This window comes from Scyliorhinus torazame, chromosome 13, assembly GCF_047496885.1.
Source record: "Scyliorhinus torazame isolate Kashiwa2021f chromosome 13, sScyTor2.1, whole genome shotgun sequence".
In the NCBI taxonomy this organism is placed as follows: domain Eukaryota; kingdom Metazoa; phylum Chordata; class Chondrichthyes; order Carcharhiniformes; family Scyliorhinidae; genus Scyliorhinus; species Scyliorhinus torazame.
Window position 1 is genome coordinate 86292829 of NC_092719.1, and position 25129 is coordinate 86317957.

At 48.7% G+C, this 25129-nt stretch overlaps 1 protein-coding gene across 2 annotated transcripts in view; it reads left to right on the top strand.

The window, feature by feature from the left end:
• Window positions 1–947: 947 nt before the first annotated feature.
• The window catches only part of LOC140388177 (cilia- and flagella-associated protein 54-like), a 948449-nt gene continuing 924267 nt past the window's right edge, over window positions 948–25129 (top strand). For both annotated transcript variants that reach the window (XM_072471937.1, XM_072471938.1), the window contains exon 1: window positions 948–1041. In XM_072471937.1, the coding sequence (XP_072328038.1) occupies window positions 1012–1041 (30 nt within the window). In that variant the 5' untranslated portion in view covers window positions 948–1011. The remainder of the gene's footprint in view (window positions 1042–25129) is intronic.

Consider the following 25129-nt stretch of genomic DNA (forward strand, 5'->3'; position numbering starts at 1 on the left):
TGATTGGTATGTGATGAAATTGATTTTTCTGTGACTCCATGTGCTGTGTAAGTTGACAGTATGTGGAGATATGGGTGCGATCTACCAGCCACGTTGTGCCCGAATGGGAGTAGTACGCAGCCAGTAAATGCAGCGCAAGGCCTCTCCCTGGCTTCCCGACAGCCAGTATGCCTTGTGAGATCTACCCAGATGTCGTGAGTGGTCGCGATCAGGATCCCGCCCACAATGGGCCGGACCAAGCCTCGTATGCCTAAGTAGGTTTAAAACCCACTTAGGCGTGTTGACCCGGGATCTAGCGGGCTCCTGGCATCTCCTGGCCTCCCCAGGGAGACTCTAGCTGGGCGCCATTCAGTACTGCTCCACACAAATGTGGGCCAGGCAGGACAGCACCCAGGGATCTCCCAGGCCATCGGAGGCCCCTGAATGGTCAGAGTCAGGACAGGGTGGCTCCATGGCTCCCCCCCCTTGAATGTGGGCATCTTGGCACTGGCACCTTGACACCTTGGCACTGCCACCCTGGCACTGCCAAGGTGCCCGGGTGGCACCGCAAAGCCGGCAGGAGCACTGCCAGGGTGCCTGTTGATAGGGTGGCATGCCCAAGGTTCAGGGTGTGTTTTACCGCAGTTTGTTTGTTCATTCACATATATGTAATATGAACCCTGATGTTAGAATGTAAGATCGATATTGTAAATTATTTTATCTTTATGACTTTTTATAGTAAAGTTTCATTTAGTTTGTTGAAGACCCTTCGAATCTTGTGGATTTCTTCACTGTCTTGAATCTCAAACTTTGTCTCCTTTAGACAAAACATTATAGGTCCCTAACTGGATCTCACCAACCACTGGGGGCCCTAGTCTAGGATCACAACAGGTATCATCTCTTTAGGAGGGAGATTGGATTAAAACTGAACTACAGTTAACAATGTATATTAATCTGTTTCTAATAGGTGGAACAATTCAACCTGGTGGGACTGTCATTTCATGTGATGATCTTGTGATATTAGCAGAAGCAATGTTTGCTTACACCTGTACCCCTCTGGAGGTATGTTTTAAAGATTTTGAGAATTAGATCTTCAAATTAGGACATTGGTTTATTGCAGCACAGCATCAATGATTTGGTTTGTTGCTATATTTGAAATCTTAAAGGACCACATAAACTTCCAACAGGGAAAGAGAAGCATTAAAATCCACACTAAGAACAGGAAAATGCTGCAACGACTCAGCAAATATGGCAGAGTTAGCAGGTGGAATTTACTGGTCATGGCAGTGTGCCTGTCCACCAGCTAGAGAGCTGGTGGCAACTCCATCATGGCTATTTTAGGAGCAGCAAAGGAATCTATTCCCAATTAACCACTCTGCTGATTATGGGCTGCTGTTGGGGCTCTCAGGTCCTGCAGGAGAGATCCCCACAGGATTTTCTTTCACAGGGTGGCTTTCCCAACTTCAAGAGGTGCTAGACAATCAGAGGCTGACAGCCTTCCAGTATCGGCAACACTATCGGCCACTTCCGGTACTGCAACTGACCCAAGGTGGAGGATTGCGACTAGAGCCTCTGGAATGCAGGTAAGGGAGGTGGGAATGCAGGTAAGGGAGGTGGGATTGTAGGGGCTTGTTAAAGGTATCCCGGCGAGAGAATAAGTGGTGACTTAGTTGTAGATTCTCCGACAAGAGTTCATAAGTTCATAAGATATTGGAGCAGAATTAGGCCATTTGACCCATCGAGTCTGCCCTGCCATTCTATCATGGCTGATATGTTCCTCATCTGCTACCTACAATGTTACTGGATTGCAAAATCAGCCAGAGCATTTCCTCTCTAGAATACATGACCTAGGAGCAGGAGTAGGCAATTTAGCCTCCCGAGCCTAACACCCATATGTTATCATGGCTGATCACATCCTAGCCTCAACTCAACCGTCCTGTCCATTCTCCATATCTCTTCAACCCATTACCAATTAAAAACCTGTCGACCTCCTCCTCAAATTTACTCACTGTCCTTGCATCCACCGCAGTGTTGCTATATTTATTTGGTTATAAATATGGCGGTCAATGTGGTTGCCTTCCTTAATCCTAATTATGTTTACTTTCAGAGTCGCCAGGTATCTCTCGATACTGCCACAATGTTCAAACCCGAATACCAATCAAAGAGCCAATACACCAGCTAGTTAGTTCAAAGTCAATACTATTTATTTACACACACAATAAGATCTACTCATGCACAACAGTATTACAAACTAAACTATCTCTAACGCTAACGCCTATACTTAACTTTGGGTGCCCATTTAGTCGGAGGAACAATGGCCGTTTTTTGAATCTGAGGCTGTTGGGTTCGAAGAGATACAGGAGAACAGCTAAGGTCTTCCGTCTGGTAGCGAGCGTTGACCTTGAACTTACTTGCTTCTGGTGATGCTGGTGGATGGGTCTCTCCGCTTGAGACCCAAATCCAGAGAGCAAATCTCTCCTGGGGGTTCCTTCTTATACTTGGAGGGGCTTTGTGTGCTTTGAGGCGGGCCTTAAACTTGGTACCAATTAATTGGGCAGCTTCTCGATCATTGTTATCAATCTTAACCAATAAAGGGGTGGGTGCCCTGATGGCTGGGCGTGTCTTAGGTGGCTGTTGGCCTTGCTTTGTTTGTGTCTTTCGGTTGGGGTACTGGCGCCGGGATGTCTGCGACAGTATCAACTACCTGAGTGTTAGTCCTTTGTTCCTCGGAGATGGGCCATTGCTATAACCTGCCTGCTTACCATTGGCTGGGGACTAATGACAATCCCACAATCCTGTGAGAGTATGAGCTTCCCCAATGAGGGGGGCGGAGAAACCATGAGTAAACTCCATGTATGAATAAAGCTGTCCAGTTTGGAACCAGCAGGAAGGAGTGTGCAGCAAGGGAAGTTGCTGCTGCTGTTATATATATATATATATATGTTCTTGTAAATAAATGTTATTACTTTGTCTCCTTAAAACTCGTGCTGGATTCTTCGTGGCCCTTACAAAAGCCATCAATATGTTAATCGACCCAGAGTTTCAATTCCGTCTGGGAACTGCTTCCCAAATATTTCCTCAAATCTGTTTTAAATCTGCTACCTCTTATTCTAAGATTATGACCTCTCATATTAGAATTCATCCACGTCTACTTTATCCATATCTTTTAGCATCTTGTATACCTCTTCCCTCATTCTTCAAATCTGTTCAATCTCTCCTCATACGACAAGCCCTCATTTCTGGACTTAATCTAGTGAACCTCCTCTGAACCGCTTCCAATGCCACTACATCTTTCCTCAAATAAGGGGACCAAAATTGTGAACAATACTCTCCCCATTTAGATAATAAGTTGCTTTTCAACCAAAATGCATGACCTCACACTTATCCATGTTAAACTCCGTCTGCCACATTTTGACTCACTCTCCTAACCTATCTATATCCATTTGTAAGATTCTTATTTCCTCATTGCAACTTATTATCCCACCAAACATCCTCCCCATATCCACCCTGTCAATGGTCGGCAAAGGCTTGGAGGGCCGAAGGGCTTGTTCCTGTGCTGTACTTTTATTTGTTCTTTGTAGTCTATGAAACCTTCTCTGAACTCCTAATGCATTCACATCTTTCCTTAAATAAGGAGACCAATATTGTGCACAGAACACCAGATTTTGTTATCAATGTCCTGTACAACTGAAGCATATCCTTTTTTAGTGAACCACAGATGATGGGCTTCCCCCTTGGAATTTTACTTTCTGATTAGAATGTGTGTATTCTGAAATATCCCTTTAAATGTCTTCCACTGAACTTCCTTGATCTATCCCTTCAACAAACAAAGAACAAAGAACAAGACAGCAGAGGAACAGGCCCTTCGGCCCTACAAGCCTGTACCGGTCATGATACCAACCTTGGCCAAAACCTTCAGTACTTCCTAATATCGTATCCCTCTGTGCCCATCCTATCCATGTATTTGTTGAGATGCCTTTTGAACGCTGTTAATGTATCTGTTTCCACAACATCCCCTGGCAGCCCTTTCCTGGCACTCACCACCCGCTGTGTAAAAAACCTGCCTCGCACATCTCCTCTAAACTTTGCCCCACGGAGCTTAAACCTATGCCCCCTAGTGACTGACCCTTCCACCATTGGAAAGAGTGCCTGACCATCCACTTTATCCATGCCCCTCATATTCTTGTAGATCTCTATCCGGTCACCCCTCAACCTCCGTCGTTCGAATGAAAACAGTTCAAGCCTATTCAGCCTCTGCACATAGCCAACACCCTCCAGACCAGGCAATATCCTGGTAAACCTTCTCTGCACCCTCTCCAAAGCCTCCACATCCTTCTGGTAGTGTGGCAACCAGAATTGTGCGCAATATTTGAAGTGCGGCCTTATCAAGGTTCTATACAACTGTAGCATGACTTGCCAGTTTTTATACTCGATGCCTCGTCCAATGACGGGATGCATTTCATATGCTTTCTTGACTACCTTGTCCACTTGTGTTGCCACTTTTTAGGATCTGTGGACATGTACACCCAGATCTCTCTGACTTTCTTTATGCCTAAGAGTTTTGCCATTTACTGTATATTTTCCCTTCATGTTAGACCTACCAAAATGCATTACCCCACATTTGTCAGAATTAAACTCCATTTGCCATTTCTCTGCCCAAGTCTCCAACCTATCTATGCCCTGCTTACCTTCTGACAATCCTCAACACTATCTGCCACTCCACCAACCTTGGGGCCATCTGCAAACTTACTAATCAGACCAGCTACATTTTCCTCTAAATCAGCCAGGGTTCCCAAACTTTTTGAGCCGTGGAACCACCAGTGACTTCCCAAGTGCATCAGGGAACCCCAAGCATTCTCATAATGTCGACATCCCTTCAGTTGATGAGAAATAGGTGCGAATACAGTAATCAACCGTAAACAAGTCTTTTCTAGCTAATTCTATGCATATATTCGGAATTAGGAAGAAGCACACAGTCACAAATACATTCTCCAGCTACATGACCCATCACATGAAGCCCTGGCCAAATTACCTTCCTATGGCCCCTTAACATTAGCCGCTGGATGTAGTATCCACTACTTTTTACCAAAAAAATTAAGTCTCTCCTTTGGTCGTTTTTAATGGGCAAGTGATGCTGGAACGCGAGTACTCATATCGGGCACATGCACCTCTGTTTCCCTCTCTGACATGCACACATCTTCCTCTCTCTCAAACACACGCGCACACACATCTCCCTCTCACGCACACATCTCCCTCTCACATATGAAAACACACGCACTGCACGTCTCCCTCTCTCCCACACATGTGCATCTCCCTCACTCTTTCAATCGCACACGTCCCCCTCTCACTCACACACAGTCAACTCCTCTCTCACACACTCAACCCCTCTCTCACACACACTCACACCCTCACACACACGGTCCCCTGTCTCACGCACAGTCACCTTCTCTCACACACACTCTCCCCCTCACACACACTCACCCCCTCTCTCACACACACTCACCGCCTCTCTCATATATGCTCACGCTCCACTCACACACACTCACGCTCCTCTCTTACACACACTCACGCTCCTCTCTTACACACACTCACTCCATCTCTCACACCCACTCACCCCATTTCTCTCACACACCTTTCTCACAAGATTCCCTCGGCCCGTTCTAACCTCCCATTATGGCGCACGCTCAGAGGCCCACTCCAACCCACGTTCCAAGGTCCCCCTGCTCCAACCTCTTGCTCTGCTCCCCAGCCTAACCCCTCCCCAACCCCACCAAGCCTGCTCTACCCTTCCCTCCAAGGCCCACATTTCTCCCCCCACATCAGGCACGTGCACTCCAAATTCCATTCTGAGGCCCTCTTTTCCCATCCCTCCAATGTCCACCCTCGTCAATTCAGGGGATGGAGTCTGGAGAAGCAGCTCTGCAGCATTTTAAAAACTTTTGAAATGTATCAGTCTCTCCACGAATCTGCTGGGAGGCTCCCATGGACTTCCTGGATTCCATGTACCCAGTTTGGGAACCCATGCCATAAGTATATTTGCCAGTTCACTCTAGCTAGCTCATTTTTCATGCCTTCATTATTGCAACTCTACTTTCATGGCCTCATAATTGTATGTTGAGGACGTTATGGAGTAGTTAAGATTGGTGGAGAGAAGGTGAGTTGAGAGGTGTATTTGTGAGGTCATTACACCTCTTTCTATATTGAACCCAGATCCTGGAGTGATTCTGGTGCACTAACCCTAGCAATCACCCCTGTTCTCGTCTACCATGCAGAGGTCCTGGGATGCCTCTAGAGGGGCTGGCGAAGTCTACTTCCTTCCTGGCCCTCATATCTTGATTTAGGATATCCAGGAAGGCATCAGGAAAACGGGGATCAAACCTGTGACTCATCGCTACCACGTGCACATCTTTCACAGTAATTTAGTAAGAAATGCAACTTTGCTTTATGGGGTGCCATGTCGATTTGGATTGGTTGATAGAAAGTGAAAACTCGCCGGTTGCGGCGATGTCCAGCTAAGCCGCACGTTTCGGCGGCTCCAGCTCAAACGGACCTTCGGGCTCTTTTAAGAGCCCCAGCGGGGAATTTTTTCAAGACGAAACCCGGTGTGGGGTGAGATAACAGGGAGTCCCCCCCCAACGAAAGAGAAAAATATCGGCGGCAGCGGTTACATCGCGAAGAATCCTCGAGGATAGGGACAGGAGGAAAAAAGGAGCAAGATGGCGGCGGAGAAAGCCCAGGCGACATGGGGGCCCGACCAAGACGAATTTTTAAGATGGTGTGTGGAGCTACTTAAGAAGGAGGTGCTGACCCCGATGCTACAGGCAATTGAGGGGCTTAAGGAGGCACAAAAGACCCAGGAGACGGAGCTCCGCGTGGTGGAGCAGAAGGTGATGGACAACGAAGACGAGATCCTGGGCCTGGCGGTCAAAACGCAGACGCACGAGGCGCTCCACAAAAAGTGCATTGAAAGGATTGAAGCCCTAGAAAATAGAGCACGGAGAAAGAACCTTTGGATCCTGGGTCTCCCCGAGGGAGTGGAAGGAGCGGACTGCGGGGCTTACGTGAGCACGATGCTAAGCTTGCTGATGGGAGCTGAGGCCCCCTCGGGACCCCTTGGAAGTGGAAGGGGCTCATCGGGTCCCTGCGAGGAGACCAAAGGCGGGAGAACCACCTTGGGCGACAATCGTGCAATTTCATCACTTCAATGACAGAGAAGTGGTTCTGAGATGGGCCAAAAAGGTACAAAGTAGTAGATGGGAGAATGCGGTGGTACGGGTGTACCAGGATTGGAGTGCGGAGGTGGCGAGAAGGAGGGCGAGTTTTAATCGAGCCAAGGAGGTGCTACACAAGAAGAAGGTGAAGTTCGGGATGCTGCAGCCGGCGCGACTATTGGTCACGTACCAGGAGAGACATCACTACTTCGAAACGGCGGAAGAAGCATGGACCTTTATTAAAAACGAGAAACTGGATCGGAACTGAGGGACTGATGTTAGAGGGGAAATGACACTGTCGATGTATATAGGGATGTAAATTGGGAAGGGGGGGACACTAAGAAATGTGGGCGCCGGTGGGGGGAAAGAAGAGACATAGGCGGGGGATGGGGAATGGGAGTGGGGCGGTAGAGGGAGCTGCGCCACAAGGGGCGGGACAACTATAGAGAATACGGGGCTTACTGTCCTTGTTCCCGTGCCAGAAAGGTGATGGCGGGAAGATAGGCGCAAGGTAGATGGGAGCTCCCCACACGGGGGGGTCAAGGAGTGAGCGGGAGAAGCCGGGGTCAGTTGAAGTCAGCTGACTTTCGGAAGTAATATGGAGGGAGCAATCACGCTAGATAGGGATCTAGCCGGGGGGGGGGGGGATAACTGGGTTGCTGCTGCAGAAATCAAAGAGGAACTGGTTAAAGAAAGGGTGGTCGGGGCTGGAATGCGCCACCTGGGGAACGGGTGGGAGCGCGGAACCGGGACGTGGGACTGGCCTAGAGAGGGTGATGGCTAGTCGACACGGGAAGGGGGCAGGTAGCCCCCAAGTGCGACTGATCACGTGGAACGTGAGAGGCCTAAATGGACCGATTAAAAGGGCCCGAGTCCGAGTGTTCGCGCACTTGAGGGGACTGAGGGCAGACGTGGCTATGCTTCAGGAGACGCACCTGAAGGTGGCGGACCAAGTTAGGTTAAGGAAAGGATGGGTGGGACAGGTGTTCCACTCAGGGCTGGATGCAAAGAATAGAGGGGTGGCCATACTGGTGGGGAAATGGGTATCATTCGAAGCTAGTAGCATTGTAGCAGATAGCGGAGGCAGATATGTGATGGTGAATGGCAGACTGGAGGGAACGGAGGTCATGTTGGTTAACGTATATGCCCCGAATTGGGATGATGCGGGATTCATGAAGCGGATGCTGGGACGTATCCTGGACCTGGAGGTAGGAAACCTGATAATGGGGAGAGACTTCAACACCGTGTTGGACCCAGGGTTAGAGAGATCTAGATCTAGGACCGGAAGAAGGCCGGCAGCGGCCAAGGTGCTTAAGGGGTTTATGGACCAAATGGGGGGAGTGGATCCATGGCGATTTGTTAGGCCGAAGGCCAAGGAGTTCTCCTTCTTCTCCCATGTTCACAAGGTGTATTCCCGGATAGATTTCTTTGTTTTGGGAAGGTCGCTGATCTCGAGGGTGGAAGAAACTGAGTATTCAGCCATAGCTGTCTCAGATCATGCTCCACATTGGGTGGACCTGGAACTAGGAGAGGAGAGGGAGCAGCGTGCACTCTGGCGATTAGATGTGGGATTGCTGGCGGATGAGGGAGTCTGTGGAAGGGTGTGGGGGTGTATCGAGAGATACCTGGAGGCCAATGACGACGGGGAGGTCCGAGTGGGAGTAGTATGGGAAGCATTAAAGGCGGTGGTCAGAGGAGAGCTGATCTCCATCAGGGCCCACAAAGGGAAAATAGAGGCCAAGGAAAGGGAAAGATTACTGGGGGAGATTTTAGGGGGAGATTTTAAGGGTAGATAAAGAATACGCGGAGGCCCCGGAGGAAGGACTATACAGGGTGAGACGACGACTCCAGACGGAGTTCGACCTTCTGACCACTAGGAGGGCGGAGGCGCAGTGGAGGAAGGCACAGGGGATGAGATATGAATATGGGGAAAAGGCTAGTCGCCTGTTGGCCCACCAGCTGCGAAAGAGGACAGCGGCGAGGGAGATAGGGGGAATTAGAGATGAAAAGGGAGCTACGGTGCGGAGAGCAGGGAAGATAAACGAGGTGTTTAAGACCTTTTACGAAAGACTTTATAGGTCCCAACCCCTGGAGGGAAAAGAGGAGATGCGGCAGTTTTTGGACCAATTAAGGTTCCCGAGGGTGGAGGAGCAGGAGGTGGAAGGCCTGGGGGCACCAATTGGGGTGGACGAGGTTACCAAGGGGCTGGGGAACATGCAGGCAGGGGAGGCCCCGGGACCAGATGGGTTCCCGGTGGAATTTTATCGAAAATATGTGGACTTGCTGGCCCCGCTGTTGGTAAGGACTTTTAACGAGGCCAATGTCGGAGGCGACGATATCGCTAATTTTGAAGCGGGATAAAGATCCGCTGCAGTGCGGGTCCTATAGGCCTATCTCACTGCTAAATGTGGACGCCAAATTGCTAGCAAAGGTGCTGGCAACGAGGATAGAGGATTGTGTCCCGGGGGTGGTGCACGAAGACCAGACAGGATTCGTAAAGGGGAGACAACTAAATGTCAACGTGCGACGGCTATTAGGGGTGATAATGATGCCCCCAGTAGAGGGGGAGGCAGAGATAGTGGCGGCAATGGATGCAGAGAAGGCATTTGATAGGGTGGAGTGGGAGTATCTATGGGAGGTGCTGAGGAGGTTCGGGTTCGGGGACGGGTTTGTTAGCTGGGTCAAACTCCTCTATGGGGCCCCAACGGCAAGTGTGGTCACGGGTCGGCAAAGATCGGAGTATTTTCGACTATACAGGGGAACAAGACAGGGATGCCCGCTATCTCCATTACTGTTCGCGTTGGCAATTGAACCACTGGCCATGGCGCTGAGAGACTCCAGAAAATGGAGAGGGGTGATGAGAGGGGGAGAGGAACACCGAGTGTCACTCTACGCGGATGACCTACTGCTATATGTAGCGGACCCAGTGGGGGGGATGGCAGAGGTCATGCAGGTATTGAGGGAGTTCGGAGATTTCTCGGGATATAGGCTTAACATGGGAAAGAGTGAACTTTTTGTGATACACCCTGGGGACCAGAGTAGAGGGATAGATGGCCTACCGTTAAGGAGAGTGGAAAGAAACTTTCGATACCTGGGGATTCAGATAGCCAGGAGCTGGGGAACCTTACACAGACTTAATCTGACACGACTGGTGGAACAAATGGAAGAGGACTTCAAGAGGTGGGACATGCAGCCGCTGTCACTGGCGGGCAGAGTGCAGGCAATTAAGATGATGGTCCTCCCGAGGTTCCTATTTGTGTTCCAGTGTCTCCCTATACTGATCACTAAGGCCTTTTTAAAAAAATAGACAGGAGCATCACGAGCTTCGTGTGGGCAGGGAAGATTCCGAGGGTAAGGAGGGGGTTCTTACAACGTAGTAGAGACAGAGGGGGACTGGCACTGCCGAATTTGGGCGACTACTACTGGGCCGCCAATGTGGCGATGATTCGTAACTGGATGATAGAGGGAGAGAGAACGGCGTGGAAAAGACTAGAGATGAAGTCCTGTAAAGGGACGAGTCTAGAAGCGCTGGTGACGGCGCCACTACCGCTCTCACCAAAACATTTACCACGAACCCAGTGGTGGCGGCAACATTAAGTATCTGGGGGCAATGGAGGCGACAGAGAGGTGTGCTGGGAGCCTTGGTGGGGTCCCCAATTCGGAACAACCATAGGTTTGCCCCAGGGAGGCTGGATGGAGGATTCCAGAGCTGGCACCAGTTGGGAATTAGGAGAGTGGGAGATTTATTTATAGACGGGACGTTTGCGAGCTTGGGAGCGCTGGAGGAAAAGTATAAGCTGTCCCGGGGAAATTTCTTTAGGTATATGCAGGTGAGGGCGTTCACAAGACAACAGGTGAGGGAATTTCCGTTGCTCCCGACACAGGGGATCCAGGATAGAGTGCTTTCGGGGGGGTGGGTCGGGGAGGGCAAGGTGTCAGAGATATACCAGGAGATGAGAGAAGAGGGGGAGGAGCTGGTGGGCGACCTGAAAGGAAAATGGGAAGAAGAGCTCGGGGAGGAGATTGAGGAGGGTTTGTGGGCTGATGCCCCTAAGCAGGGTAAATTCCTCTTCCTCGTGTGCCAGGCTTAGCCTGATCCAATTTGAGGTGCTGCATAAAGCACACATAACGGGAGCAAGGTTGAGCAGGTTCTTTGGAGTGGAGGACAAGTGTGGGAGGTGCGGCGGAAGCCCGGCAAACCACACACATATGTTTTGGTTGTGCCCGGCACTGGAGGGGTATTGGAGGGGAGTGACGGGAGTGATCTCGAAGGTGGTGAAGGTCCGGGTCAAACCAGGCTGGGGGTTAGCTTTATTTGGAGTTGCGGATGAGCCGGGAGTGCAGGAGGCGAAAGAGGCCGATGTCGTGGCCTTTGCGTCCCTAGTAGCCCGGCGTAGGATTTTACTCATGTGGAAGGAAGCAAAACCCCCCGGACTGGAGGCCTGGATAAACGATATGGCGGGGTTCATAAAACTGGCGCAGATTAAGTTTGCGCTGAGAGGATCGGCTCAAGGGTTCACCAGACGGTGGCAACCGTTCCTCGACTACCTAGCGGAACGTTAGAGGGAAGATAGATGACCAGCAGCAGCAACCCAGGGGGGAGGGGGGGGGGGGGGGGGGGGGGGAAGGGAGGGAGGGGGGGTAAGATGTTTGGGTTCTGGGAGGGGGAGGGGGATGGGGGGGGGGGGGAGTTTCATTTTATGTTATTTGGTTAGTTTACCGTGTTAGTTAGTTACTCAATGTCAGATTGTAGTTATCATGGTACTTGTACTTTTAATTTTTCTTTTGTTTGATGTGTAAGGGGAAAAAATTGTGATTGGAAAACTTGAATAAAATATTTTTTTTAAAAAAAGAAAGTGAAAACTCCACACAGACAGTCACCCGAGGCCGGAAGTGAACCCGGGACCCTGGAGCTGTGAGGCAGCAGTGCTAGCCACTGTGCCAACGTGCCACCCCATATATGGGAGGAGAAAGGAGTGAAAGAGATAGAACAATAGAACATTACAGCGCAGTACAGGCCCTTCGGCCCTCGATGTTGCGCCGACCTGTGAAACCAATCTAAAGCCCATCTACACTATTCCATTATCATCCATATGTTTATCCAATGACCATTTAAATGCCCTTAATGTTGGCGAGTCCCCTACTGTTGCAGGCAGGGCATTCCACACCCTTACTACCCTCTGAGTAAAGAACCTACCTCTGACATCTGTCATATCTATCGCCCCTCAATTTAAAACTATGTCACCTCGTGCAAGACATCACCATCCGTGGAAAAAGGCTCTCACTGTCCACCCTATCTAACCCTCTGATCATCTTGTATGTCTCTATTAAGTCACCTCTTAACCTTCTTCTCTCTAACAAAAACAGCCTCAAGTCCCTCAGCCATTCCTCATAAGATCTTCCCTCCATATCAGGCAACATCCTGGTAAATCTCCTCTGCACCCTTTCTAATGCTTCCACATCCTTCCTATAATGCGACGATCAGAACTGCACGCAATACTCCAAATGCGGCCGTACCAGAGTTTTGTACAGCTGCAACATGACCTCATGGCTCCGAAACTCAATCCCTCTACCAATAAAAGCTAACACACCGTACGCCTTCTTAACTACCCTCTCAACGTGGGTGGCAACTTTCAGGGATCTCTGTACATGGATACCGAGATCTCTCTGCTCATCCACACTACCAAGAATCTTACCATTAGCCCAGTACTCTGCATTCCTGTTACTCCTTCCAAAATGAATCACCTCACACTTTTCTGCATTAAACTCCATTTGCCACTTCTCAGCCCAGCTCTGCAGATTATCTATGTCTCTCTGTAACCTGGAACATCCTTCCGCACTGTCCACAACTCAACCGACTTTAGTGTCATCCGCAAATTTACTCACCCATCCTTCTACGCCCGCCTCCTGGTCATTTATAAAAATAACAAACAGCAGTGGCCCCAAAACAGATCCTTGTGGTACACCACTAGTAAGTGAACTCCAGGCTGAACATTTCCCATCAACCACCGCCCCCTGTCTTCTTACAGCTAGCCAATTTCTGATCCAAACCGCTAAATCACCCTCAATCCCATGCCTCTCTATTTTCTGCAATAGCCTATCGTGGGGAACCTTATCAAACGCTTTACTGAAATCCGTATACACCACATGAACTGCTTTACCCTCGTCCACCTGTTTGGTCACCTTCTCAAAGAACTCAATAAGGTTAGTGAGGCACGACCTACCCTTCACAAAACCGTGTTGACTATCCCTAATCAAATTATTTCTTTATAGATGATTATAAATCCTATCTCTTATAATCCTTTCCAAAACATGGCTCACTGGTCTATAGTTACCGGGGTTGTCCCTACTCCCCTTCTTGAACAAGGGGACAACATTTGCTATCCTCCAGTCTTCTGGCACTATTCCTGTAGACAATGATGACATAAAGATCAAAGCCAAAGGCCCTGCAATCTCCTCGCTAGCTTCCCAGAGAATCCTAGGATAAATCCCATCCGGCCCAGGGGACTGACCTATTTTCGCACTTTCCAGAATTGCTAACACCACCTCCTTATGAACATCAATCCCGTCTAGTCTAGTAGCCTGTATCTCAGTATTCTCCTCGACAACATTGTCTTTTTCCTGTGTGAATACTGACAAAAAATATTCATTTAATGCCTCTCCTATCTCCGCGGACTCGATGCACAACTTCCCACGACTGTCCTTGACTGGCCCTACTCTTACCCTCGTCATTCTTTTATTCCTGACATACCGATAGAAAGCTTTAGGGTTTTCCTTGATCCTACCTGCCAAGGACTTCTCATGTCCCCTCCTGGCTCTTCTTAGCTCTCTCTTTCGGTCCTTCCTGGCTAACTTGTAACTCTCAAGCGCCCTAACTGAACCTTCACGTCTCATCTTTATGTGAGCCTCCTTCTTCCTCTTGACAAGTGATTCAACTACTTTAGTAAACCACGGTTCCCTCGCTCGACCACTTCCTCCCTGCCTGACACGTACATACTTATCAAGGACACACAGTAGCTGTTCCTTGAACAAGCTCCACATTTCAGTTGTGCCCTTCCCCTGCAGTTTCTTTCCCCATCCTATGCATCCTAAGTCTTGCTTAATCGCATCATAATTGCCTTTCCCCCATCTATAACTCTTGCCCTGCGGTATATACCTATCCCTTTCCATCGCTAAAGTAAATGTAACCGACTTGAGGTCACTATCACCAAAGTGCTCACCTACCTCCAACAAATCTAACACCTGGCCCGGTTCATTATCCAGTACCAAATCCAATGTGGCCTCGCCTCTTGTTGGCCTATCTACATACTGTCAGGAAACCCTCCTGCACACATTGGACAAAAACTGACCCATCTAAAATACTCGAACTATCGTGTTTCCAGTCAATATTTGGAAAGTTAAAGTCCCCCATAACAACTATCCTGCTACTTTCGCTCCTATCCAGAATTATCTTTGCAATCCTTTCCTCTACACCTTTGGAACTTTTCGGAGGCCCATAGAAAACTCCCAACAGAGATGAAGGATCTGTTTTTGGATGGGCAGTTCGCAAGCTCGGAGGAATTGGGGGCTGAAGTATGGGCTGCAGCAAGAGGATGGGTTTAGGTATATGCAGGAATTTTGCAAGAGAAGTATTCGCAAGCTTTCCGGTGACACCGTCCTCCTCATTTTGGAGGAATGCTGTTGGTGGGGGAGCGGGAGAGTGAGGTCATTTTGGCAATCTATGGTAGGATTATGGAACACAGTAAGAAGTCTTACAACACCAGGTTAAAATCCAATAGGTTTGTTTCGAAACACTAGCTTTCGGAACACTGCTCCTTCCTCAGGTGAATGAAGAGGTTGGTTCCAGTAATATATATATAGACAAAGTCAAAGATGCAAAACGACACTTTGAATGTGAGCCTTTGCAGGTAATTAAGTCTACAGGTCGAGCCTTTGCAGGTAATTAAGTCTGTAATTAGGTCCAGGCGGAGCAACTGGAGAGAGGGATAATCACAGGTTAAAGAGGTGTGGATTGTCTCAAGCCAGGACAGTTGGTAGGATTTTGCAAGCCCAGGCCAGATGATGGGGGGTGAATGTAATGCAAAGGTCCCGTTTGAGGCTGTACTTATGTGTGCGGAACTTGGCTATAGGTTTCTGCTTGGTGATTCTGCGTTGATGCACGTTCGGAAGGCTGCCTTGGAGAAAGCTTACCCGAAGATCAGAGGCTGAATGCCCTTGACTGCTGAAGTGTTCCCCGACTGGAAGGGAACATTGCTGCCTGGCTATTGTCGCGTGATTTCCGTTTATCATGAAGGATGTCCTGAAAGGTGGTACATTGGCGAGACCATGCAGACCCTGCGACAATGGATGAACGGAATTTGTGCGTCAATGATTCATATCACATTACATGAACCCCCCATCATCTGGCCTGGGCTTGTGAAATCCAACCAACTATCTTGGCTTGAGACAATCACACCTCTTCAACCTTTAATCCAGCAGAGGGCAGCAGAGCGGAGCCACTGATTGGCTGTTGCAGGGAAAATTTGCATCAGTGCATTGCGGTCACTGTATCCAGAAGGTGCACCTGAGCAAGACATCCTCCGTGTTCAAGTGAAGGCAAGCATCCAGCAGAGGGCAGCAGAGTGGAGCCGCTGATTGGCTGTTGCGGGGAAAATTTGCATCACTGCATTGCGTTCACTGTATCCAGAAGATGGTTTGTGGAGGAGCTGTTGTCAAGTGACAGTTAAACCCCAAACACTTCTTCAGTGTTTCCCTCCCTACGTCCTCTAACCAAAAAATAATAATCACTGTAAGGATCCCAGCCGAGTAAAGATCAAGAGGGAGACTCGAGGGCAGGTAGAAGTAGAAAGAAGTTGAACCGTGACGTCACAGCTAGCAGGTAAGTGATTGGCTGGTGACTGGTAAGTAGTTTTTCTTGTCCCTGAGGTGTGTTGATAAGGTAGAGTTTTTCTATTTCTATTTTTTTTAAATTGTGTGATTGGTAACAATTTTTCTTTTTTTTTTTCTTTTTCATTTATCGATTACGGGCAGCACGGTAGCATTGTGGATAGCACAATTGTTTCACAGCTCCAGGGTCCCAGGTTCGATTCCGACTTGGGTCACTGTCTGTGCGGAGTCTGCACATCCTCCCCGTGTGTGCATGGGTTTCCTCCGGGTGCTCCGGTTTCCTCCCACAGTCCAAAGATGTGCAGGTTAGGTGGATTGGCCATGTTAAATTGCCCTTATTGTCCAAAATTTCCCTTAGTGTTGGGTGGGGTTACTGGGTTATGGGGATAGGGTGGAGGTGTTGACCTTTGGTAGGGTGCTCTTTCCAAGAGCCGGTGCAGACTTGATGGGCCGAATGGCCTCCTTCTGCACTGTAAATTCTATGATAATCTATGAATCTATGATTATTTGATATTATAGTTGGACTAAGTTAAGCTTAAGATTAAAAATGACAGGAGATCTCAGACCTGTGTTATGCTCCTCTTGCTCAATGTGGGAGCTCAGGGACATGGCTGATGTCCCTGGCTCATTCACGTGCGGGAAGTGTGTCCAGCTGCAGCTCTTCTTAGACCGCATGACGGCTCCGGAGCTGAGGATGGACTCACTTTGGAGCATCTGCGATGCTGAGGAGGTCGTGGATAGCACGTTTAGCGATTTGGTCACACCACAGATCAGGATTGCTGAGGGAGAAAGTGAATGGGTGACCAAAAGGCAGAGAAAAAGCAGGAAGGCAGTGCAGGTGTCCCCTGCGGTCATCTCCCTCCAAAACAGGTATACCGTTTTGGATACTGTTGGGGGAGATGGCTCACCAGGGGAAGGCAGCAGTAGCCAGGTTCATGGCACCGTGGCTGGCTCTGCTGTACAGAAGGGCGGGGAGAAAAGTGGAAGGGCTATGTAGTCATAGGGGATTCAATTGTAAGGGGAGTAGATAGGCGGTTCTATGGTCGAAAACGAGACTCACGAATGGTATGTTGCCTCCCAGGTGCACGGGTCAGGGATGTCTCAGATCGGCTGCAGAACACTCTGAAGGGGGAGGGTGAACAGCCATTTGTCGTCGTGCACATAGGCTCCAATGATATAGGTAAAAAATGGGATGATACCCTACAAGCAGAATTTAGGGAGTTAGGAGCAGCACGGTAGCCTTGTGGATAGCACAAATGCTTCACAGCTCCAGGGTCCCAGGTTCGATTCCGGCTTGGGTCACTGTCTGTGCGGAGTCTGCACATCCTCCCCGTGTGTGCGTGGGTTTCCTCTGGGTGCTCCGGTTTCCTCCCACAGTCCAAAGATGTGCGGGTTAGGTGGATTGGCCATGCTAAATTGCCCATAGTGTCCAAAATTGCCCTTAGTGTAAGGTGGGGTTCCTGGGTTATGGGGATAGGGTGGAGGTGTGGACCTTGGGTAGGGTGCTCTTTCCAAGAGCCGGTGCAGACTCGATGGGCCGAATGGCCTCCTTCTGCACTGTAAATTCTATGAAAGGAGCCAAGTTAAAAAGTTGGACCTCAGAGGTAATAATCTCAGGATTGCTATCAGTGCCACATGGCAGTCAGAGTAGAAATGAAAGAATAGGCAGGATGAATGCGTGGCTTGAGAGATGGTGCAGGAGGGAGGGGTTCAGATTTTTGGGACATTGGGACCGGTTCTGGGGAGGTGGGACTACTATAAATTTGACGGTCCACACCTGGGCCGGACTGGAACCAATGTCCTTGGGGGTGCTTTTGCTAACACTGTTGGGAAGGGTTTAAACTAATGTGGCAGGGGTATGGGAACCAAATGAGGAGGTTAGTGGACAGTAATGGGGTAGTAACTAAAGCCTACAAGGAACTAGATCATGAAGTCAGCGTGACTAAGGGGAAGAGTGGGCAGGGAGCAGATGATGAACGCAAAGGGACTGCTGGTCTGAGGTGCATTTGTTTTAATGCAAGAAGTGTAGTAGGTAAGGCAGATGAACTTAGGGCTTGGATTAGTACCTGGGAGTATGATATTATTGCTATTACTGAGACTTGGTTGAGGGAAGGGCATGATTGGCAACTAAATATCCCAGGATATCGATGCTTCAGGCGGGGTAGAGAGGGAGATAAAAGGTGTGGAGGAGTTGCATTACTGGCCAGAGAGGATATCACAGCTGTGCTGAAGGAGGGCACTGTGGAGGACTCGAGCAGTGAGGCGATATGGGCAGAGCTTAGAAATAGGAAGGGTGCAGTAACAATGTTGGGCCTGTACTACAGACCTCCCAACAGCGAGCGTGAGAAAGAGTTACAAATATGTAAACAGATTATGGAAAGATGTAGGAGCAACAGGGTGGTGGGGATAGGAGATTTTAATTTTCCCAACTTTGACTGGGATACACTTAGTGTCAGAGGTCTAGATGGAGAAGAATTTGTAAGGAGCATCCAGGACTGTTTTCTAGAGCAGTATGTAAATAGTCCAACTCGGGAAGGGGCCATCCTGGACCTGGTGTTGGGGAATGAGCCCGGCCAGGTGGTTGAAGTTTCAGTCAGGGATCCCTTTGGGAATAGTGATCACAATTCCGTAAGTTTTAGAATACTCATGGACAAAAACGAAAGTGATCCTAAAGGAAGAGTGCTAAATTGGGGGAAGGCCAAGTATACCAGAATTCGGCAGGAGCTGGGGAATGTGGATTGGGAGCGGTTGTTTGAGGGTAAATCTACATTTGATATGTGGGAGGCTTTTAAAGAGAGGTTGATTCGAGTGCAGGACAGACATGTCCCTGTGAAAATGAGGGATAGAAATGGCAAGATTAGGGAACCATGGATGACAGGTGAAATTGTGAGACTAGCTAAGAGGAAAAAGGAAGCATACATAAGGTCTAGGCGACTGAAGACAGACAAAGCTTTGGAAGAATATCGGGAATGTAGGACCAATCTGAAACGAGGAATCGAGGGCTAAAAGGGGTCATGAAATATCTTGAGCAAACAGGGTTAAGGAAAATCCCAAAGCCTTTTATTCATATATAAAGAGCAAGAGGGTAACTAGAGAACGAGTTGGCACACTCCAGGACAAAGGAGGAAAGTTAGGCGTGGAGTCAGAGAAAATGGGTGAGATTCTTAACGAGTACTTTGCATCGGTATTCACCGAGGAGAGGGACATGACGGATGTTGAGGTTAGGGATAGATGTTTGATTACTCTAGGTCAAGTCGGCATAAGAAGGGAGGATGTGTTGGGTATTCTAAAAGGCATTAAGGTGGACAAGCCCCCAGGTCCGGATGAGATCTATCCCGGGTTACTGAGGGAAGTGAGAGAGGAAATAGCTGGGGCCTTAACAGATATCTTTGCAGCATCCTTGAACACGGGTGAGGTACTGGAGGACTGGAGAATTGCTGATGTTGTCCCCTTGTTTAAAAAGGGTAGCAGGGATAATCCAGGTAATTATAGACCGGTGAGCCTGATGTCAGTGGTAGGGAAGCTGCTGGAGAACATACTGAGGGATAGGATCTATTCCCATTTGGAAGAAAATGGGCTTACCAGTGATAGGCAACATGGTTTTGTACAGGGAAGGTCATGTCTTACCAACCAATTAGAATTCTTTGAGGAAGTGACAAAGTTGATTGATGAGGGAAGGGCTGTAGATGTCATATACATGGACTTCAGTAAGGCATTTGATAGGGTTTCCCATTGTGGGCTGATGGAGAAAGTGAAGTCTCATGGGCTCCAGGGTGTACTAGCTAGATGGAAAAAGAACTGGCTGGGGAACAGGAGACAGAGAGTAGTAGTAGAAGGGAGTTTCTCACAATGGAGAACTGTGACCAGTGGTGTTCCACAGGGATCCGTGCTGGGACCACTGTTGTTTGTGATATACATAAATTATTTGGAGGAAGGTATAGGTGGTCTGATTAGCAAGTTTTCAGATGACACTAAGATTGGTGGAGTAGCAGATAGTGAAGGGGACTGTCAGAGAATACAGCAGAATATAGATAGATTGGAGAGTTGGGCGGGGAAATGGCGGAGTTCAATCAGGGCAAATGCGAGGTGATGCATTTTGGAAGGTCCAATTCAAGAGCGAACTATAGGGTAATGGAAAAAGCCCTGGGGAAAATTGATGTACAGAGAGATCTGGGTGTTCAGGTCCATTGTACCCTGAAGGTGGCCACGCAGGTCAATAGAGTGGTCAAGAAGGCATACGGCATGCTTTCCTTCATCGGAAGGGGTATTGAGTACAAGAGTTGGCAGGTCATGTTACAGTTGTATAAGACTTTGTTTCGGCCACATTTGGAATACTGCGTACAGTTCTGGTCGCCACATTACCAAAAGGATGTGGATGCTTTAGAGAGGGTGCAGAGGAGGTTCACGAGGATGTTGCCTGGTATGGAGGGCGCGAGCTATGAAGAGAGGTTGAGTAGATTAGGATTATTTTCATTTGAAAGACGGAGGTTGAGGGGGGACCTCATTGAGGTCTACAAAATCATGAGAGGTATGGGCAGGATGGAGAGCAAGATGCTTTTTCCCAGAGTGGAGGCCTCAACTACTAGGGGTCACGAGTTCAAGGTGAGAGGGGAAAAGTGTAAGGGAGATAAGCATGGAAAGTTCTTTATGCAGAGGGCGGTGGGTGCCTGGAACGCATTGCCGGCGGAGGTGGTAGAGGCAGGCACGATAGCGTCATTTAAGAGGTATCTAGACAGATATATGAATGGGCAGGGAGCAGAGGGATACAGATCCTTAGAAAAGAGGCAACAGTTTTAGTTAGAGGATCTGGATCGGCGCAGGCTTGGAGAGCCGAAGGGCCTGTTCCTGTGCTGTAATTTTTCTTTGTTTTTCTTTGTGATTATTCCTCTCTCCAGTTGCTCCATCTGGACCTGTAGACTTAATTAACTGCAAAGACTAGCATTCAAAGTATTTGACTATGTCTGTATATAGGTTTCTGGAACCCACCTCTTCATTCACCTGAGGAAGGAGCAGTGCTCCGAAAGCTAGTGATTTGAAACAAACCTGTTGGACTTTGACCTGTTGGACTTCTTACTGTGTTCAACGCCAACATCTCCACATCAGGATTATGGAGGAGGACAAGGAGTCCATGGAAAGTATTAAGGCCAAGTGAGAGGAGGAGTTGGGGATGGTTTTGGAGGAAGGACTATGGTGTGGAGTCCTGCGGCGGGTTGACGCCTCGATTTTGTGCGCGAGGCTGGGGTTAATTCAATTAAAAGTGGTGCACAGGGCACACTTCACAAAGGCGAGGATGAGCTGGCTGTTTGAGAGGGTGGAGGATAGCTGCACGCGGTGTGGGAGCGGCTCAGCCAACCATGCCCATATGATCTGGTCCTGCCCCAAGTTGGAGAAATTTTGGGGGTCATTTTTCAGGCACCATGTCTGTGGGCCTGCATGTGGATTTGAAGCCGAGGCCATAATTGGGGTGTCAGACCTGCCGGAGCTACAGGCGGGTGCGGGGGCAGATGTTTTAGTCATAGATTCGTTGATCGCTCAAAAGTGGGTTCTGTTGGGGTGGAGATCAGCTTCTCTACCCTGTGCCTCAGCGTAGCTGGGGGATCTAATGGAGTTCTTGTAGTTGGAGAAGGTGAAATTTGCTCTGACGGGCAGGCGAGGGGTTCCACCAGTGATTGGGGTTTGTTTGTCTTACACTTTGGGGATCTGGTTGCTGTCACAGGGTGGGAGGGGACAGTGCGGGGAGGAGGTGGCATTGGGGGTGGGTTGATTTGAATGTTGTAAAAATGTAAAAACGTGGAAAACGTGAATTAAAATATATTTTTTGAAACCGTGAACGAGTTGTCAAAGGAGCAGTCATGTCCAAAATATCAATCTCTCGGTGGAGGCAGGGGCATGCCTGAAGTGCACAATGAATATTCTGCATTGATGTATATCAAGGAAGAGGACTTTCACAAAGCTTTGATAAATCAGGAGGCTGTTGGGCTACTGGTATGGATAAAAATAGATAAAGAGCAGGGAATGGAAGCTTGCAGAACTAAATTGGATAAGACATGTTGCCTGGTGAATTATCAGACACTTCGACCAGTTTATTATCAAAAAAATCACTTACACTGGTGCCCTTACTTATGAGAGGAACAAAGGACAAAAACAGATTTGTGGGTTAACCCAATTTTATTCAAAAACAACTCTTAATTCTCTTACGAAACAACTCTTATTTCTTGATAGCTATCTGTCTGTAACCCTACAGGAGGCCCAGGGACCTGCAACATCAGAGTCCTTGTGGCCTCACCTGAATACGATCTACCCAGATGAGGAGGAGGGTCCAACCCCCCCCCCCCCCCCCCCCCCCCCCCCCCCCCCGGTTCCGAGGACTGCTAGGATATAAATACCCCGGCTGAGGTGTGTACCATGTTCGGGAGACCCTTCGGGGAGTAGGAGGCGTATATAGTAACCAGAATAAAGCTAAACTCTTCTACAGACATCGCTTCCGAATGGTCACTTGCCTGACACTTTACACTGGTGATGAGGGTCAGAGGGAGCTGCAGGAGGTGCCAATTACTCTGCCCCAGGCCCACCTTGATTAGGCCTCAGGAGGCCTCCACTCAGACAGCAGATATGGTACTTACTGATAAGCTTGAGACGTTCATAGATAGAGGATTGGTTAATTAATAGAAAGCAAAGAGTGGGGATAAATGGGTGTTTCTCTGGTTGGCAATCAGTAGCTAGTGGTGTCCCTCAGGGTTCAGTGTTGGGCACACAATTGTTCACAATTTACATAGATGATTTGGAGTTGGGGGACCAAGGGCAATGTGTCCAAGTTTGCAGACAACACTAAGATGAGTGGTAAAGCAAAAAGTGCAGAGGATACTGGAAGTCTGCAGAGAGATTTGGATAGGTTAAGTGAATGGGCTAGGGTCTGGCAGATGGAATACAATGTTGACAAATGTGAGGTTATCCAGTTTGGTAGGAATAATAGCAATAGAGATTATTACTTAAATGATAAAATATTAAAACATGCCGCTGTGCAGAGAGACCTGAGTGTGCTAGTGCATGAGTCGCAGGTGCAACAGGTGATTAAAAAGGCAAATAGAATTTTGTCCTTCATTGCTAGAGGGATGGAGTTTAAGACTAGGGAGGTTATTGTGCTCAGTTTTGGTCTCCTTACATGAGAAAGGACGTACTGGCGCTGGAGGGTGTGCAGAGGAGATTCATTAGGTTAATCCCAGAGCTGAAGGGGTTGGATTACGAGGAGAGGTTGAGTAGACTGGGACTGTACTCGTTGGAATTTAGAAGGATGGGGGGGGATCTTATAGAAATGTAAAAATTTATGAAGGGAATAGATAGATGTGGGCAGGTTGTTTCCACTGGCGGGTGAAAGCAGAACTCGGGGGCATAGCCTCAAATTAAGGGGAAGTAGATTTAGGACTGAGCTTAGAAGGAACTTCTTCACCCAAAGGGTTGTGAATCTATGGAATTCCTTGCCCAGTGAAGCAGTTGAGGCTCCTTCATTAAATGTTTTTAAGATGAAGATAGATAGTTTTTTGAAGAATAAAGGGATTAAGGGTTATGGTGTTCGGGCCGGAAAGTGGAGCTGAGTCCAAAAAAGATCAGCCATGATCTCATTGAATGGCAGAGCAGGCTCAAGGGGCTTGATGGCTTACTCTTGCTCCTAGTTCTTATGTTCAACACCGAGACTGGAATTGGGGCCATTATGGCATACCAAATGGACGATGGTACTGAGCGACCCATTGCGTTCGCTTCACGCACCTTGGCAGCCGTGGCATGTAATTACGCACAAATAGAAAAGGAAGGGTTGGCACTGGTGTTTGGCGTCAAATGATTCCATCAATATGTCTATGGCTATGCGTTCATGGCTTATATCGACCATAAACCACTCTTGGGGGTTATTCAAAGACCACAAAGCAATTTTCCCATTGGCATCCACCCGCATTCAGCGTTGGGCTCTCCTTCTGGCTGCGTGCGAGTATCTTTTGGAACATCACGCAGGGACAAAGATTCCTCACATGGTCGCTCCCAGCCACCTCCCGCTACCCACTACACCAATGCAGGTGGCATCGGGCGAGGTTGTCACAAACTTACATTTTATGGACTCATCACCGGTAACGGCGGCCCAAGTAAAGGCTTGGCCATAGAAGGACCCGCTGCTGGCTAGGGTCCGTCATATTATGCTGTACACGTCCACCACATTGTGCTGTATGGGGCCCAATACCACGCCCTTCCGGAGGACCTGATGGCTTTTACGACGAAAATGGCAGAACTCAGCGTGGTGGACGGCATCCTCCTGTGAGCATCCCGGGTGGTCATCCCCAAACGCAGCCAGGGCCAATTTTGCAGGACCTCCACAAGGGACACCTGGAAGTTTCCAAAATGAAAATGTTAACCTGAAGCTATGTATGGTGGCCCGGCGTCGACGCAGAGATCGGTGGTTAGCAAAACCGTGTACCCAGTGCCAGGAACAAGCTTCCCCCGGCTGCTCCACTTCAACCATGAAAAAAGGCGGGTTAGCCATGGTCCCGCCTCCATGTGGATTTTGCAGGGCCTATCCAGGAGGCAATGTACCTACTGATCATAGACGTGTATTCTAAATTGATGGATGTACACTGGATGATGACGACTACATCCAAAGATGTGCAGGTTAGGTGGATTGGCCATGATAAATTGCTCTTATTGTCCAAAAAGGTTGGTTGGGGATACTGGGTTACGGGGATAGAATAGAGGCATGGGCTTAAGTCGGGTGCTCTTTCCAAGGGCCGGAACAGACTCGATGGGCCGAATGGCCTTCTTCTGCACTGTAAATTCTATGATCTATGTGCCACCACCGAAAGACTCTGGCAGATTTTTAGCGTTCATAGACTCCCGGAGGTCCTTGTGTCGGACGATGGCACCGTATTTATTAGTTCGGAGTTTGCGGAATTTTCGGAGCAAAATTGGATCCCCCTGCCACTGATCCCACAATCTACCTTGAAGACCCCCCGGATCACTATCTGTGTGGAGTTTTCATCTTCTCCACGTGTCTGCGTGGGTTTAACCCCCCA